The 19,508-nt window shown below is 41.9% G+C and overlaps 1 protein-coding gene across 3 annotated transcripts in view; it reads left to right on the top strand.

The window, feature by feature from the left end:
• The window catches only part of CHST8 (carbohydrate sulfotransferase 8), a 216,655-nt gene that overhangs the window by 39,517 nt on the left and 157,630 nt on the right, over positions 1 to 19,508 (top strand). For all 3 annotated transcript variants that reach the window (XM_077185107.1, XM_054641010.2, XM_054641009.2), the window contains exon 2: positions 10,543 to 10,767. In XM_077185107.1, coding sequence (XP_077041222.1) covers positions 10,659 to 10,767 — 109 coding nt within the window. In that variant the 5' untranslated portion in view covers positions 10,543 to 10,658. The remainder of the gene's footprint in view (positions 1 to 10,542; positions 10,768 to 19,508) is intronic.

Genomic DNA, 19,508 nt, shown 5'->3' with positions numbered 1-19,508 from the left:
CACTACCACACATGGTACAACTCTGCCCCTCTGCAGCCCTGCCAGCCTCCACATGCTGCACATTCCTCCCACCAGCACAGAACCATTTCACTCCTAAAAGGGATGGAAAAGTTTCCAGAACCTTCCCTTCCCTCATACACACCTTAGATGGTGGCATGTCACAGCTGTGCCTCTGCACACCCAGGCAGGTCCCCTTTCAGCACTCAGTGCAGCTTCCCTTTGTATGCTGCAGTAACACAATGACTGAATAAAAATAAAAATTCTATTTCCTCTTGTTTAGAAATTGCACTTCAAAATAAAATGCAAATATTTGTTTCAGTTTGCTTTATTCTAGGGTAAAAGTTTCATTTGGAATCAAAATATAAAAGGCATTTTAAAGACAAAACCAGTTTTCCCAAGTAGATCTAGATGTAGAATATGCCTTCTCAACTGACTGCTTTGTTTTAACTGGCCAAATCAAGAACAAGAGAAAATATCTCAGCTCTGGCATACAGGCATAGTCTAAGTGAAAAGGCACCTTGAATAAACAGATCCTTAATTAGGGAGAAGGCAAATTTCAATAAGAAACAAATTACTCACGATGGCTAGAAGGATTAAGAGTCAGTATTAGCTGAGAACAGTCAAGTGTGCACCATTACAGAAGGTGCTAGAGTCGATAGAGGAACCCTCTCCACAAACATGTGCCATTTGAAGGTTAGGAGACCTATTTTGTTCTTCCTCTAGAAGAACATCACCACAAACCCACACAGTCTGAGTCAGGAGCTTGTTTTCCTTCTGCTTTTGCAGAAATTTTGGTGTATTTTGTTTCCACAATTAAAACCACCCTCACTGGTGACAAAGGTTTTTATTTTCTAGGTTACAGGGACCATTTCAGTTTTCCCTTTCTTTTTTTCCTTTGCTTACTTATGACTCCCAGACATAAATTCTCTGCTTCAGATACTTTTGTCCTTTAGAAAAAGGAAATACCACAGAGGAATCACAAACCTCTGCACTGTATTACATGACCCACATATTATATATGGTAAAGTTAAGCCATAATGTTGAGGAAGAGAGCCCCACACATATATTTACATAAAACCACTCAAAATTATTGCTATAAAAGCTATTTAAAATCCTGTGATATCAAGAGGTGTGACATGGGAATAAAACTTTTACCCAGTAGAAAGGAACATATTAACTTTTTATACACACATACACATATATACATATGTATCAGCTGCTCATAAAATCTTTAAGTTTTGTCATCTTTTCCTCCTTATCATAACACACCTAAAACTGCAAAGAAAAATTAATTTATAAAGGAAAAATTCAAATTTACATTTGCTGGACACTGACATAAAAGGAGGAAGGATATCTGGGGTAATCACTTGTTTGGTACCCTTGGAAATCCAGCTTATTCCAGGAATATTGAACTTCTGAGAGAAAACATTTTCATTTGAAATACCCAGGAAACCTATGGAAAAGATAAACAAAGCAAGACAACTGAAGAAGTAGTATAATATCATATAACTGTTGTATGACAGTGTAATAATCTAAAAAAACCTTTGAGGATGTGAGAGTAACTTTAAATAGAAGAGAGATTGAGGCAAGTGGAAGGAAGGGAGGCATTTCAAGCTGGGCTGTAATGAGAACCAAGTGGGCAGCTGAATAACCAGAACTTTTCTGCTGTATTTTACAAGAGTTCAGTGTTCTCCACACAGCATATTTCTTTCTATATGTAATATTGGATGTGGATAACATGCCTGTAAATCCTGCTGCCAGGCACTGCCTGCAAAGGCTGGGTTGCTGTGCAAATTGTGTGCCTTCCCCTCCAGTGTGATAAAAGCTGGACAAGTGCATTATTGACACTCACTGTTTACACTGTCACTGTGCACTTCCTGGAGATGGTAATTTGAAACACAGTAAAAAACTTTTTTCATTTCAAGGGGAAACTGCATTTGAGATTATGTTTTAGTTTAGGAATAGAATTATAAACCCTCGAGGATCTTGGAGAGGTGTGTGTTGACTTGCTGAGGCCCTGCTGCAGTACTGAGGAGATTAGTGACACATGAAGCCTGCTACAATTTGCACCCAGAAAGATAGGAAAGAAATCTTCTTGACTTTGAAAGGATTATTTTGGTTGTTTACTGAGTGCTGTCCCTTTTGGTCTTAAATTGTAGATGAAAGTGGAAACCAGAAGTGCCCCCTTCCTATTGCAATGTGTGATGGAAGTGAAAGGAGCAGCTTTAGCAGATTTGCCAGGGCTTTTGGAATGGGAAAAAGGGGTCATACATTACCACTCTTGACTTCAGCCACATCAAACAATACCACAGCCTTCTGCAATTATGCTGAAATTCAGGCTTTGGCACATTATATGGCTTTAATATCCCTTCTAGCACTGTGTGGATTCAAAGGACAACACTGGTGTATGTGAGAGTGTAGAACTGGACCCACAAATACCTGACAAAACAAGTTTCCACCAGAGAAAGAGAAAGCCTCTCACCCTCCTTTCCACACTCTTTTGGGTAAATGATGTATAGATGAGCAAAAGAGGCTCCAGTAATTTTCAGGAATCTCATCCTGTCCAGAATTCCCCATTTTGCATAATTGGAAGAGATGCTGAAAGCCAAGACATGTAATGACACCAGTGACTGGAGAACAGAGCTGTTAATAGGCAATAAGTTCTGCCTAATTTGCTGCCACACTGCTGAGTGCCCTGGTGGCAGGCAGCAGAGGTGGTCACTCAGCATGTGCAGCCAGGATCACTGGGATGCAGGAGAGGCTGCTTGGGCAGCAGGGGAGAGGTGGCAGCTCCTCGGGCTGGTCCCAAGCTCAGTAGGTCCATCTTGAGGTCTTTCTGGGGTGCTGTGACCCCGAGATTGTTCAAAGTCTCTTTTCCCAGCCCCAGTGCTCAAAGAAGCAGTCAGGGCTCTTCATTTCTCAGTCTCAAGGTTGTTCATTGTTCCTTATCTATAAAATTCTTTCTCCTGCCCTGCCAGGCCCATCCAGCAGGACAGTTCCAGGCACTCTGCCTGCCCCCAGGGCAGGGTTATGTCTTTATACTAAAAACTACCTGTACAATGGTTACAATTCCTTCCCAATACCCATCACCTGTGTTAGACAGTGAGCTTCTACTCTAAACCAATCTGTGAGTGCCACCAGCACAGCAGAAGATGGAGGCCAAGAAGAAGAAGAAGGAGGAGAAAGGCTGGACACGCCCAGTTCCCTCCATCTTGCCTCCTGAATCCCCAAACCAAAAACCCTAAAATCGACTTTTCCACCCTGTGATAACTTCACTATCATTCTACCTAAACTGTTGTGGCTTGCAGATCTTCATCTAAGGTTGGTAATTTGCTCCACGGGTCATAATCAAACCCACAGGTGTTCTGGGCTCTGTGCCAGGGTCTCTGAGCCCCTGGCAGGGGTCCTGGGTGTCCTGGACAGCCAGAGGGGTGTGCTGGGCTCCCACAGGTCCAGTGCCAGTTCCTGCCTCTGCAGGATTCTCCTCTTGGGGAAATGGAGAGTGTAAAGTAGCACAAAGTCACACAGGGCATGCCCTTCCTGAATTCCAGCTGCTGAACTGTGCAGTGCTCAGGAGATACCCACTGGAGCCACCATCATGGTCCTGAGGACACCAGGCTGAGCCACCCCTCTCCACTCAAGTATTTCATTCCTAATTTAAAAGGATTTCAGAGCTGGATAAACCCTCAGCTCCTCCATTGATTTCATCAAACTAGGTTTAATTCCTTTCCCCACAGGAAGGGAAAATTTGAATCCAGATCTTTTCAGAAGAGGGTTTTGGGGATGTTTCAGGAGCAGGATATTTTGAACAGTTTCAACTTTAAAGTTAGTATTTCACCTTTCTCCAAAATGCATCATTTCTATTATTACACAAAGAACATAATTATATATGAAGTTGATATAAGCCAGACAAAATGTTCTGATTTCAAATATCACCTGGAAACAAATTTGTCCTTCCCAATCCTCGGGAAAAATCAAAGTTTTTGTTCTATTGATACATGAGCCTGAATATAGTGATAGAAAATACAGCACCCAAAGAGGAACATTTAATGAATGGAAGCAGCCACAGGATTAGTAGTTTCCTACTTTTCTCTATGCTAAAGAAGCTAGAGGATTTGGGGTATAATACTTAGGAGTCATTTGCATTTCCTATTTCCAAGAAATGCTGACAGATGACTTTTAGCATCTCCATCTCTACTTTTGTAAAACTCCTATTAAAAGTTCATTTTGCTGGTGAATATGAATAATGTTTATAAATCCAATCTTTGCTTCTATAAATGTTATGATAAGCCTGATCTAGGGGTCAGGGGTAAAACAGACTGGCCACTTGAGTCCCTCAATCTTTGAAGCCTTTTGTCTCTGTAAGTGCCTTGAAGCAGGAAACACATGCTTGGCTCAGCTGCAGAGTGAGAAGTAGCTGTGTTCACACACCTCCGAGAAGCAGCTAATGGATCTAGAAGAGATCACCTCAGTAATAATAGTAAAATTTTTCCTATATTCCCTTTTTCTTAATTCAGCTATTTGCCCAGTATCACTATTCCAGTCTCTAACTCTTGGGATCTCCAGCTGCTCAGAGTGACCCCCAGATACGTTAGAAAGTCTCTTTTCTTAGCTTGGTGGTTGAAGAAGCAGTCAGGGCTCTTCATTTCTCGCTCTCAAGGTTGTTTATTGTTCCTTATCTATAAAATTCTATCTCCTGTCCAACCAAGGTCTGCTCAACAGGACAGTCAGAGGCACTCTGCCTGCCCCCAGGGCAGGGTTATCTTTTTATACTAAAAACTACGTGTACAATATCAGTATTTACAATTACTTCCCAATACCCATCACCTGTGTTAGACACTGAGTTTCTACTCTGAACCAATCCAAAAGTGCCACCAGCACAGCAGAAGATGGAGGCCAAGAAGAAGAAGGAGAAAGGCCGGACATGCCCAGATTCCTCCATCTTGCCCCCTGAACCCCCATTCTAAAAACCCCAAAAATCTATTTTTCACCCTGTGATAAATTCACTAAACTGTTGTGGCTTGCAGATCTTCATCTAAGGTTGGTAGTTTGCTCTATGGGTCATAATCAAACCCACAGGGGCATCTTGGGCTCTGTGCCAGGGTCTCTGAGCCCCTGGCAGGGGTGTTGGCAGTCCAGGACAGCCAGAGGAATGTCCTGAATTCCAACATCTAACTACATTACACAAGTAAAATTATCTTAGTAATGCAGAAAGTGAGTGCTTCATTATGATCCCTTTTCAGGGCACCCAAAACAAAACCCAAGAGAAGAAAAAAACCCTCACATCTCCCAACTGCCAACATCTCCCAGTGAAACTTCTCCAGGTCAGGAGTGCTGAAATTTAACATGTAGTTTTTATTGCTGTCAGGCAAATCTTGACTTAGAAAACCATTTCTGCATTAAAAAGTATCTCTCTCTGAACTGGCAATCCCAGCAGTGGTGCTTTGGCTGGGACAGGCCATCTAGAGTAGGACAGCACTGAGGCTGTGCCTTGCAGTGCCACATTTCTCTGTACACAGAACCTGGCCAGTGGCACCTCCCCAGAGCTCCACAGCACCAGAGGGATGCCCCAGTTTGCCTCCAGGAATGGCACAAGCAGAGCTGCAGGAGGGCCCAAGCTGATCTCTGCTGCTCAGCACCTGATCATCCAACAGCACACAAGGTGCTGATTCCTGAATCCCTGCTTCCAAAAGACACCTGCATCCTGCTGCTTGCCTTGAATAAACAGCTCAGCTCTGAGGCACCAGCCTGCTCCCAGCTGCAGGAAGAGCAGCTAAACCTCACACAGTGTGAGAAATGAAGTTTGCCATGTCTGTGTGAGCTAGGCATTTACATTCATTCACAGGTGGTTTGTGATTGTCCAATTTAGCAATAAATTCTTTAGTGATTTGCAAAGGATTTGGGTGTTTTGTTGACTTGCTGATGCACATACAACAATATACAATGCTGAGGCTGGAATTAGTCTGTGTTCCTGGATTCACTGGCAGCTGCCTTGGCACCTTGCAGTGAAGCCTCAGGAAGGGAGAGGATAAAGGTGCCCTGAATCTTTACAGCCTCTGGCACACCTTGATCCTTCCCTTCCCCTGGTTCCACAGAGGAAAAAACCCTTTTTTGCTGTCATCTTGCCACAGTGCCTTTCATCCTCAGGCTGATTTCGCTGGGCTGGTCACCAGCAGCTCTGCAGTGGAGGGACAGCACAGCAGCACCAATTTCAAAGAGGGCCAGGCAGCTTGGGCTCTGCAGGGTGGCTGCATGAGCAGGCAGAGAGGGCAAGGAGGGGCTGTAGGAGCCTTGGACCCTCTGTCCCTCCTGCTCCCTGCAAATGGCCAAGCTCTTGGTAAGCAGCTCTGGCAGTGCTGTGAGAGCTGCTTACCCTGATCCCATGTTTTTCTAAGTCTTAGGTTTCCTACACTCATACTGACCTCAGCTGAAGATAACAAGCCTTTTCCTGGGGAAAATGGGACAGCTTATCCTGCCACTTTGCTCTGCAGGGTTTTATTTTACTTTCCTTTGATGCCCCAGCGTGGTTAGGGAAAGATCCAGTTCTAGATGGACCAAAGGCTGGCTCCTGAGTTTCTGCCCAAGGATTACAGCATGCCCTTAGATTGTATCTCATCAGTGCTGTTACAGCAGACAAGGCAGAGCATATCATGTCTGCAGCACTCCTGGATGAACAACCAGCCCTGAGCTGTCAGACACCCTGAGTGCAGCCTGCCTGACCCACCTCAGACCAGGGATCAAACAGCACAGGTGTTTTCTTTCTTGGACTGATGCAGTGCTGGAGCAGCAAACTGCTCACAGAGAAAGTGTGTGGTCATTAGGCCTCCAGGCAGAGATTGCCAAAAGCAGACCTACATAGCACTACTTTCAGAGCCACTTTTGTCAGAAGATTTAAATAAATCTTTGCAGGGTCTTCCCATACTCCTTGGGAGCAGGGAGAAATTAGTTCTGCTTCTGTGTTTGTAAAGAAAATATTTGCTGCCTGGAAATTTTGCTATAATATTTAAGTATTTTCCAGAAACATATTTGGATTTTTTTTTAACCTAAAACTGTACATCTTTTTCCTTACCAGTCTTGCATTAATGATCCAACACCCATTCTCCTATCTGATATTAATGCTTCCTCAGCTCACAATTCATGGGAGAGCTGTGGTGATTGATAAATGTCTTTGAACTGGAAAGTGCTGAGTGCTAATTGCTATCTGTGCACACTCATACTTGTGCTGCTTTCAAGTGCAGGGCAGTCACATACCATGGTAATGGGAAAGCTTAGGAAAATAGATATTGGTACCTAGGAGATTTATCCATCATAGGAATGTAATAAGGAAGAATAAATTAGAAGTTAGATGTTTCAATTCATTATTGCATGTTCTAATGAATCATTTTCCATCTGTTTAATAGGTTCAGGGCAGCTCAAAATGGAGTTCAGATTGGAAGCTGCTTGCAACCTTATCTGCTTGCACTCTGGATAATGCTAAGAATTATAAAAGTATGTTTTTGTCCATTGTGAGGAGCATAGTTAAAAAATGAGACTGCAAAGTGAAGTTGAAGGGTATGGATTGATCCAAACTCTGCCCCCCAGATGCTGGGACATTGGGTGGGTCAGTCCAGAGCTCCCCCATACAGCATCCATCACATGCCTGAGGAAGTACTGCCTGATGAAACTGGCAGGTCAAGCTGCACTTAGGCTTTTTGTAGGCTTTGTCCCTCATCCATCTTTAAAATGATGTGATTGGAGTGTAAAGGGTATTTTCAAATGTTTCCTTAATGAGGATACTTTGTTCACATTTATCAGTCGTTGCTAGCTGCTTCCAGAGTTCCTCTGCTCCTGGAGCTCAAGGAGCAGCCTGGGAGGGCTTGGGAAGCACATGCTCAGCATCCCTAAACCAGCCCCAGCCATTCACCAGCTTGGCTCACAGAGGACATGCTCATTAAAGTCAACTGATTGGAAAAATAATTACAGGAGAACAGGGAGGGGGAAAGCTTAGACCCATCATTTAAAGATCTCTGATGTTTGTGTGTTGTTGGGATGTAGTCATTTTCTTGAGAGGAAAGAGGATCTCTCCTTTTCTTTCTCAGACTCCTGTGCTTGCTGCTTGCAGAAACATGCAATGGCTACAGGCAACAAGCAGCAGTTTTTCTTTAGTTATGCAAAACTAAAGTGTTTAAACGAAACTAAAACTAAAGAATAAAAGTGGCCTTTTATTCTTTCAAATAAATGCTTTCACCTAGCTGTGTTACTGTTGTATCTTGAGGTGTCCTGAGGAGGCTGTAATGTCTAACCTAAAAGGTTTTGTATTCCTGGTCACAGATATTCTACAGGATGTGGAATAAGGTAAACACTAACTGTTAAAAATTGCTATTGTAGCATTTCTTGCACTAATTAAAACCTGGCTAGGGATCTCCTTTCTTGATACTGCCTCTACTTCAAACAAAAACATTTCAACAAATGAAATCCAGGGAAAATGGTTTCACATTTTAAGCTAATTATAATAATTGTTTTAGAAACCTGTACTTGCTCAAGGGTATAATTCGTTAAAAAAAGATCTTAGAATTCAACACTAAGCAAATATAAACCCCTTGTTATTTGGGGGTGGATGTTTTGCAGCCACTCCCTCTCAGAGATTCTGCATTTCTCACCAGCTCTGTGTCCCTCCAGCTGGGGGCATTCCCACAGGGAGGGGCAGCAGCCAGGGCTGCCAGGATGGGAGTCCCTCCTGCTCTCATCATCATCATCATCATCATCATCATCATCATCATCATCCCATCATCGTGGCCCTCCTGAAAACCCTTGGGCAGGGCACCTGCCTTGTGCCTGTTGGAGCTTCCTCCTCCCCATGGGCGTGCAGGGAGTATGAATTGGTGACAGAAAGGAAATCCTGTATGTCAGGAAAGCAAATGCAATTCTTAGAAAGCTCTGACTGGACAGATTTACCAAGTGATGGTGGGAGTTTGGTGTTGTTCTGGCCTTGCCACCATTGGGTTTGGTTGGAAGTGTCCATTCATCCAAACCCCTGCCTGTGCAGCCAAACAAACCCTGCAGGGAACCAGAGAGGGTGGGATGTGCTCCCTGTGTGCTCATACCAGCAGTGGCTGGAACTGGAGCACAGTTACTTTGAAGGCTAATCTGACTCCCCTGGTGCTTTAGAGCAGTTGGCATTTAAAGGTAAATGCAGGTAGTAAATGCAAATGTCCATCCATACCAGATTCACAAAAGGCACAGATGGACCTGCACAACCTGGCTTTGCTAGTGCTGAAAAACTTAGCAATATTTTCTTTTAGTTTTGCTTGTAAAGGTGTGAGAAAAGTTTAAGGTGAAAAAAAGAATACACAATTACTGTCTGCCATAATTTGAACAGAGAATAAAACTGAATTTGCTTATGCAGAGAGAGAATGCAGGGCTCTGCATTCATTTAAGATCCAAGCATCCCCCAGTGTTCCTGGCCTGGAGCTCTGGCTGCTTTACACACTGAATAAATATAGTTGCCACTAAGTAATGTTAATAACCTTATCAGTCAGAGTCACAGAATGACTTCAACTTTCACAGCTCATGTTCTTCATTGATGCCTTTTAGAACTTTAGAATGGCAGTACACTACAGAAAATTAAAAGCTTGCTAAGGAAACCATGAAAAGCATACAAGTTGCCCCAAAACCAAATATTCCAGGCACAGTAAGAACAAATCTTTAAAGACTTTTCCTGACATAACTACTTTGCATCATCACCTCTCCACAACCCATCCTTCCTGCAAACTGATGTTATACAGTCCTTCTGTATTTAAAATCCCCTTTGTAAACAAAGACCAGCTTCAGAAACTTTCCTTTAGAGCAGGTCACATTTGCAGTAAAAATATTGAGCAAGCAAAGTGATTGCTACCCCTGCAGCCTGGTGCTGACCTCCAGCTGAGCCCTTGTGTTCAGTAATGTGCTACTGAGAAATCTGATTACATTTTGGGAACCAGTTCCACTGCCTGTGCTCTAATGCAGTGTTACTGAATTCTTGTATTACTGAATTCTTGTGTTACTGCCAATGCAGGACTGGCACAGCACAGAGCTGCCTCAGTGGGTGACCTGTGGTGGCTGGTTTGAGTGGGGCTGTTTCTCCTCAGAGGTGAAGCAGCAGCTGCCAGTTCTGTGTTAGGCACAGAGGTGCAGCTTTCATGATTGTTCCCCACACATTGTCTCCCTTTATGGTTTTCATATTGTTTAATCAGTGAGAAATAAAAATAAAAAGTGACATATTCTAAGCAAACAATTGAGAGGGATTTCTCTGAAAATTGAAGTTGTGGCGTGACCGTTTTTCCCCAAAATGCAATTTTTAATGGTATACTACATCACCTTTTCTACATGTTAAACAAAAAAGGATCAAAAATTAAAGACAACTGATGGGACAGAAATAGACTGGATGACTGCAATTAACTGTACAAAAGAAATACTAGAGAAATCAGTTATTTGGTCTAAATGAGAACTTAAATCTACTGATCTGCATTGGGAAAATAAATGCACTCTCTGCTAAGTTTGGTTTGGTTTTTTTACTTCTTGTAGATATATTACACCAGAATTCCAGATGAGAGGACGAAGACTATGAGTGCAGAGTGCCCTGGAGATCACATGCAGTTCTTTTCCTGGGCCAGAGCTGGATTGATCTGAGAACAGTAATTATGAGGCTGACATGTATGTTCTCCTTCATCTTGCTGTTTGGAGCAGTTGGGCTCGTGGTCTTCATTCACCTGCAGGATCCAGAAGAAATAGTTCATCAGCAGACACCAGGTTAGCATTCCTGTTTCTATTTGAATCACCTGCCCTTTCATGGTCAATATTTTGTACTTATATTCTCAATGTGTTTTACATATTTCACAGAGGATACCTCAAAAAAGGTGTGTCATGCTTAATGAAGGCTACCTTGAAAGTAATTATCAATTTCTTTTTTTTAAAAAAATGCTGAAAAAAACAGTTCCAAGAGCCAATTAATTGATTATACAGGACTTTTGTCAAATGTGCATAGGGTCCAGCTGGGTGGAGTTAAGTTTCTGCTAAAGCTGAGACCAACTTTTGCTACCAACTATATCACAATAAATGTGAAAAATGAGAGATTTCATCAGAACTTCTGTTCCTGGAGATGCACACCTCTGAATTTACCTTTACTTGCATATGGTATTCAGTGTGTCATGAGATGCAAAATAAGAGATGTATGAATGAGTCACACCAGAAACTTGAAATACTTTAGGATGCATTCACTTAATTTGCTTAACTTCAATTAAACCTTTCATAACTATTATTCATATGCATGTCCTCTTCCTGCACTACTAACTTGAAGCTGTGGAGAGCCACAAAGGCCACAGAGATGGGAGAACTAGAAAATTGTGGGCTGAAATAGTAGTTTCCTTTAAAAGGGAAGCATAAAAGTAGGAAAGGACCCAAGATCTCTTACTTGCAGTCCTTTTCTCTTTGACTGTGGCTGTAATGAAGGCTGCTTTAGAGCCTAGACAAATGCCAGTGCAGTTACTCTCATCCAGGATAATGCCCCTGTGTCCTGGGGTTTGGCCCCTGTGTTTGCTCTGAAATTGTCCCCTGACTAAACAAATGCCTCATAAAACCTTTATTCATTTGACATCTTCATTGTACAGCAAACACAACTGTGTCTATTTAAAATCATTGCTAACATTTTTAAATAAGCTGAACTGTAACACAGGGAACCCTTAAATAATTACATTAATTGCTAATTTCTGTGTCTAGCTTTGTTAAGTGCTTGTTTCCATGTCACTAAACAATCTGTACTTTAATATGTTGTTTATTTAGTCCAACTGCACAAACACCAATTTTGAAAGCAGCCACTCAGCTGAAACTATAGAAGTAATGAATCTGCAGTGTAGTGCAAAGCAGGGAATTAACTAGTTCCTTCAGTGCTTTTGCAATTTATTTTTGCATGCTTAGATGCAAAAGAGTTTATAGATTAAAAACAGAGGTACTGGCCATATTTGACTGAAACTGGCCAGGAGTTTAGGCAAGGGGGAAAGATGTATGGACAGCAAATGCAGGTAATACTCTCATGCATCTAAGAATGAGTAACTTTACATTGAAAAGTTAATTTTTTGCTCCTGAAAGAGAAGATTTTCTAGTGTGGTCTCAAAAAGAGTTTAATTTTCTATTTTTTTTTGTTGTCTGTCCCTCATCTTGACCGGTTCTCTGCCATAAACCTCTTGAACACTGCTGATTGTAGTGCTCTGGGAAGTGATTTTTGAGAGCAGTGGAACTGGAGAAGGGGACACCCAAGCATATTTAAATAAAAGCAAGTTTGAACAGAGCTCCTGCCCCTGGCAGGGAAACTCACTGTGTAATGTGCTCGATTGCTGTGGATCCCTAAAACACAAACATGCCAACCACGCTGTTACTGCCAAAGGTGTGTAATCAATTCCTCAATTCTCACATTCAATTACTATTTATGTTAATAGGAGCCAGACTGCACCCTTGAGTAAATGGTGCTCAATACAATTACTTTTATTTCTCTTTGGCTGATTTTCATGTGTGTTAAGTGCTTTCAACTCCCAGTGGACTGAGAAACTCCTCATATTCACTGCTTTTGAAAATGATACCAGTTATCACTGAAACACATTAGGTGACTTAAAGCACACAGGTAAAACTATCCATTAATTCCATTTAAAAATACAGGCTGGCATATTTCCTTCCTGGACAGTCTGCTGTGAAATTCTGTCAATCCTAGGTGACATTTTTGGCATGCTGAGGAGGATCCTTCCCTGGCTGTGCTCAGAGTGCTTCTCCATAAAGGGGCCTGGTTCTAATGGAGATGGGATATTTCTATAATTTGCTTGCCTGATTGCTCTCTCGAGAGAATTGAACAAATGCACGAATCATTAAGCTACTTAGGACAACAGATTCTGCATGGAAAAGCTTTACTGGATTAGCCTTTGCTTTTGTATTTCCTGTGTAGTAAAACACATTTGCCAGATGCTGGAATCAGCAGGGCTGGAGAGAAGTTGGTAACACTCATTTCCCACCAAAAAGCAGCATAGGAACCTTTGCATTGTCCAAAAGGACATTTTTCATTGTTAGTCTGTTCAGTCATCTTTAATTTAGGATAGAACAACTTATGAAACGAGATTAATAAAAATACTTTGGTACTTCAGTTTTATCTGTCTGTTTCAGAAATTGTTCTTGATTGTTTAAGTCCTAGCAAGCATGACAGTGAGACCTTGATGTAATACTTAAACCAGTATAAAATCCACAGTCATAAAACTTTAAGTAATGCTTACATTACTTTCACTGAGCAAAGTACTCCTGACAGTAGCTGTTTGTGTTGATTTGTTACTATTCATTTATTCTTTCCCTGTGCTTCACATTGCTACCTAATTGTGATGCTGTACTGAAAAAGCAATATCAAAGTAATTTTCCACAACATTAGTTACAATTTTCTTCTGATCTTCCAAGTGAAAAAATCCCATCCTGTTGGCTTCTGTGAGCATATAAACCTTGATTACATTTATCTGTTGGAAACCAATGCTTACGAAGTACATGTGCCCAGGATAGAGGGTGTAGGGCCTTTTCTGCTGATTGACAAACATGCTGTCTGTGTAGTTTATTTCTATAACACACATCACTCTGAGCAGATATGCTTAAGACAGAAAACCATTTGGGGTGGGCAGAACAGATTTCCCAGAGCAATGTGTTAAATACAGTAGATATTCCTGTGGTCATTAAAGAGACAATAACTTCCCTTGGGACAGTTGTTTCCTTGGTGTGTATGAAGAGTGCTCTCAGTGAGGGAACTCAGGATAAAAACTGAGAGGTGGTGTGAGTGATGGTCATACCCCATAGAGGAACACAATGTCACTGCAGTAATTCTCCATGTATAATTATATTTGCTCCCTGCACATGCATTGGTGCACAAACACAGGCTGGGCAGAGAGTGCATTGAGAGCAGGAGAAGGACTTGGGGCTCTTGGTGGCTGAGAAGCTCAACCTGACCTGCACTGGCAGCCCAGAAAGGCAGCCCTGTCCTGGGCTGGACAGCAGTGTGGGCAGCGTGTCACATTCTGCCCCTCTGCCCCGCTCGGGTGAGACCCCACCTGCAGAGCTCTGCGTCCCCAGCACAGGAAGGACCTGGAGCTGCTGGAGAGAGTCCAGAGGAGGCTCCAAGGGCTGGAGCCCCTCTGGAGCCAGGCTGGGAGAGGTGGGGGTGCTCACCTGGAGAAGAGAAGGCTCCAGGGAGAGCTCAGAGCCCCTTCCAGGGCCTAAAGCAGCTCCAAGAGAGCTGGAGTGGGACTTGGACAAGGGCTTGGGACAAAAAGACAAGGAATGGCTTCAAACTGAAAGATATTACTTGGATCATATGTAAGGAGGAGATTCTTCCCTGTGAGGCACTGGCACAGGTTGCTCAGAGAATCTGTGGATGCTTCATACCAAGGCAAGAATGGCTTTGAACAGCCTGAACTAGTGAAAGGTGTCCCAAACCCAGGGCAGTGGAGCTGGAAATGAATGATCCTCAAGGTTCCCTTCCACCCCAAACCATTCCACAGCTCTAGGATTTCATGATATAAAACTTGCCTTCTGCAATAATCATGCCATTATTCTTAAACAGACATACTAAAGGATTTGTTCTAAGTCAAGCACATTTGCACATGGTGCACAAGAAAAAATTAATACATATATCGCCATCCTAATGCTAATGCATAAATCCCCTGTCTGTGACAAGATATTAAACATTTGAAAAAACTTTAACCAAATATTTAGCTACTTCACCACTGTGTTAGTCCTGGAACTGATGCTGGTTTGGGTTTTGCCTTTTTATTCTATGTTCTCTGTATATATGTATATATATACATAATATATATATATAATAAATAATAAAAATAATATAATATAATATAGTAATAAAATAGTTATATTATATTATATTATATTATATTATATTATATTATATTATATTATATTATATTATATTATATTATATTATATTATATTATATTATATTATATTATATTATATATTATGCTATACTAAAACTATACTAAAGAGAAGGAAACAGACAGAAAGTTTAACAAGAATGAATAATAAAAACCTGTCACTGATTCCTCAGAGTCCAACACAGCTGATGGTGATTGGTCATTAATTAAAACCAATTCACATGGAACCAATCAAACATTCACCTGTTGGTAAACAATCTCCAGCCACATTCCAGAGCAGCAAACCAGGGAGAAGCAAATCAGAGAATTATTGTTTACATTTTTCTCTGAGGCTTCTCAGCTTCCCAGGAGAAGAATCCTGGGCAAAGAGGATTTTTCAGAAAATGTGACAGTGACATTGAAGGGCACAGCATATCCTGAGAGATCTCTGCTGGATTGCAAACACCACAGAAACCCCTGAGGCACAGAGCAGGCAGTCCATGGGCTGGAGACAGGACTGTGGTGATGGGTGAGGGCCTGAGCACCAGGAAGGATCTCTGCTTCCTCATGGGACACAGTAAATAGCTGTACTATTTACTGGACACTGCACTTGCACTGTGTGCTCTATGGACTGCAGTCAGTCATGTTAAAATGGCATAGACTTTTCTAATAGGAGATCTTGCCACATAAAGAATAGAGAAAGTATTAGTAATCTTCTACATAAGTCTGTGGGGGAAAAAATATTATTGCATTTTTGCCATATGATTACTGAATTCACCAAGCTGTAAGAGTTTTCAGTTAGAACTTTTAAGATGGATATATATGCTTATCTGGGAGCTGAAAAAAGGTGGAAAATACATCTCAAAGGATCCATATTGTAAAAGCTCCTAAAGGGTGAAAACACAGAATGGCTTGGCTCTCTGACTGTATCAGAATTTGAAAGTCAAATATGAATATAACCAAGCCTGAAACTCATCTGACTGAGATTTTCCAGTGATTGCCATCTTACCTCATTGACCACTTTCTAACATTATTCTATCATCCTCTTTATCTTCTGCTTTACTGAGGGTGTGATGGGGAGGAGAGGGAGGAAGGGCTGGCACAGGGGAGCCACAGCAAATATTGCAGCAGCCTGAGAGCAAACACCAGAACTCCAGCTGGACTGAAATTTACCCTTTCAGAGCACACACACCTTGTTACTCACAAACTGCACTCCCATGCACATCTCCATGCTCACTGTACATTTCCATAACGCTGTCCCATGCACCATTTGTTAGCCAGAATGTTGGAAAATTTCTATAAAAACAGTTAAAAACAAGCAAGCATTGTATAATTTTGGAAGTAATTTTCCTGCCGTTTGCATCTTACTGCTCTTAGAAGCTAGAAGCCATTTAATCTGCTTCTCACCTGCCAGTATTAGCAGAAACAATGAGCAAAGGATCTGGTGACTGCAGCAGAGGTGAGGTGGCTTGCTGGTGCTCTTTTGAGGCAGAAGAAGCAGCTGTTATGTGTGTGAGGGCAGTTCTGCCAACTCAAGAGAGGTTGAACCTTCTGTAGTCACACACTCTGAGTCCTCTTAAACTGAACTTCCCCAAAGAAAGAACTTCCTGCAGGCTGGTTCACAATGTCTGCAGTGATTGGGATGAAAAGAGAAGTATCTGTTTCCTTGTCTGCCAAGGCAAGGCACTTAGTAGGGTGTTATGAGTATGATATTCCCTTTTCTGCTGCTTGAAACGCTTCTGGTTTGACTGTGAATGTGAACCTGGTTGTTCTTCACATTGCAAAGTGCTAGCAATGACTTGGTGAGCCTGCTGCTATAAGGGATCAAACACTGCCCAGATGGTTTCAGAGGAAGCCCCACACCACCCTGCCAGTGCAAATCTGGTCAGAAGAAATGTAGGTTAGTGTAGAAAGCAATAACAAATAAGCTGTTTTATCACCAGTGTACTATACAGAGGTTATCTCCTACAACCTTCACCCTGCTTTCCTGACTATGCCATATTCTTGGCAGTCTTATAAAAAATGCAGCATTTATTTATTACATGGTATTGAGAAGGCACCACTTTTCCCCCCTTTTTTTCTTTTTTCCTTTTCTTTTTTTTTAGTTTCTGTTAACATTCTTGAGCTTTAGCCTAGTAAAGCAATTACAGCTCTTATGCCATAGCATGGCAGACCAGCATTTATTTGACCAATATTTTCTGTCAACCATCAGCAAGATTTTCACAGGAGTCACAGCACTGAGGTGTTAAGGCTGTGGAACTGGGATCCAAAGCTGCTGTGATTTGTTCCTGTCTTGCCCTGCTGCTCATAGATTGTGCTGTATTGTGTTATATCAGGTAATTCACCCACTCAGTGTTTCCATTTCCTCTTACAAAGGGAATTCTCTGCAGAGGATTCAAGGTACCTAAGGACTTTTAGATACCACGACAAAACACCAAACCCTATTAACTATGACATTATCACCAAATCCAGTGCATTACCAGCAGCAGTGACAGTCCCACTGCAGTGCTGCACACCCACAGCAGATGGCTGAACCAGATCCCCTGCCCTTTTATTTGATGGCATAAAGACCATGCCACTAATCCCAAATGTATTTATCAGCATAAAACCAGAGTCATGCAGTGCTGACTCACTCCCACAGGGCACCTTTCACTCCCACAAATTTCCCTATCCTCCCTCTTTCTGGGAGCATTTATTCTCTGACTGGTTAAAAAAAATAATAATAAAAGGTTTGATATTTCCTTTAAAGCTCTGTTTTAAAAACTGTCAGAGGTTGACACTTTGTTGTTGTGTCTGGCAAAAAAAAAAAAAAGCAACCTGTCATCTCTGAGCTGCAATCATTTATGGTGCTTGGCAGCATATCATGGACAAAACTCAGCTGCACCCTGTCAGAGGACTCTCAGAATGGCAGATTCCTGAAAGTGTATTCCCAGGAAATGAGCCTGGATGCATCTAAGATTCCCCTGGACATTTTCAGAAGCATTACAAAAATGTGCAGAAGTTGATCAGCAGACTTTAGTTTCACCACAAAACATTTATTCTAAATATAAGGCTGTATTTAATTTTCCATAGAAAGTGTGTCTGTACTAGAAAGCCTCCTCCCATATGTCAGCTATCATTCAATTTGCATGATTTTTAAAATGTAGTAACATATTGAGGAGCTTAAGTCAGTATAAAATACTTCCTGGATTTTCTGCAGTTTATGCCATTTTAAACATGTTTTATGTGTTTCCATTTCTGAAAGTTATTAATATTCCCTTAAAAGCTTAACCAAAACTTCCTCTCTCCAGCAATATCATCCTTTTTCATTTAGTAAACATTAATTTTCCTTTCATGATTCTAGTGGAGCTTGAAATTAAAGGTGGCTTTCTTCCTTATTATGGCTTTCTTTGTGAATCAGCATCAAAACTGCCAGTTTACTGCTTTAGCACCAGTCAAGAGAGCAAAAAACCAAAGTAACCAAAACCAAAGTAAACCAAACTTCTTGGGGACATCTTCATCATTTTCTCCAAACCAATAATCTATCTATTTTTGAAAATAAATGACTGGATTGAGATCTGTCACCACTTGAGATACACAAGCTGGTTGACTGATTTTAATTTTATTCTGTATAGGCCCTTTCCTGTGAGACACTATCTCACAGCAATAGTGCAATAAAAGCACTTCCCTATCAACTGAGAGCCTCAGCTCCTCATTCTGCTTCAGTGCCTCAAGGGCTCTGCTGCCCAAGGGTCAGAGTATTCTGCATCTTGTGAAATTCAGTCTCATCTTTGTCACTTTTTGTTCTCAGCCACTTCAGAAGATCTGTGTGGTGATTAAGGGTCAAAATGCTCCTGCCAGGCCCTTCCAGTGCTGCCACTTCTGCACATCAGGGCAATTGAGAGATGCTCTTTCCCTCTTTTCTTTACAATCACCATCCATATCTACAGAAATTGAGTCTTTTGGGTCTTCTGTTCCTGGGCTTGGTTGGAAACCACACATTTTCTCACACCACTCTTGACAGGGACTGTATGTCTGATGTTTTGCTCCTTGTGGCACATTAGCCAAGAAATCTGTGTGTACAGACTTGGGGGTCCCTAAATGAGGAAAGCAAAACCCCAGGATGTGTGTGCACAGGGCCTGGGGGAAGGCAGGGACATCAGGTCCCTTGGTGGAGCAACTGGGACTGAACAGCCTCAGGAGGGAAAAAAAGCAGGGTGTGAATGAAGTTCCCCTTCCTTCAAGGGTGCTCCACTGCCTTATTCCTTTTGTATTCTAATTCATTTACCTTTCTCCTTCCACTTGGCAGTGCTGAGCTTCCTGTAATGATGGTGCAGATGATGTTTGGGATAAACAAGGGATATTGGCTTTAGAATTACTTCAAGCTTGAATTTCCAGGAGTATTTGGACGGCCTGCACCCATTGCAGGCAGAGTGGCTGGTATGGAAGCAGAGGACACACACAAATCCTTATTGTGGCCAGGAGGACAGAAAGCACAAACCTAAACAGAGGAAACCAGTCACTTGATGAGTGATATCTCCTTTTCTCAAGCTGTAGGTAGAGCACAAGGACCAAGGGCCTACAGAGCAGTTTCCAGCTTGTTGTATTTTTTTTTCTTGACTTGTTTGACTT

The sequence above is a fragment of the Agelaius phoeniceus genome, chromosome 12 (genome assembly GCF_051311805.1).
Source record: "Agelaius phoeniceus isolate bAgePho1 chromosome 12, bAgePho1.hap1, whole genome shotgun sequence".
Classification (NCBI taxonomy): Eukaryota; Metazoa; Chordata; class Aves; order Passeriformes; family Icteridae; genus Agelaius; species Agelaius phoeniceus.
This window is presented reverse-complemented; position numbering and strand designations above follow the sequence as displayed.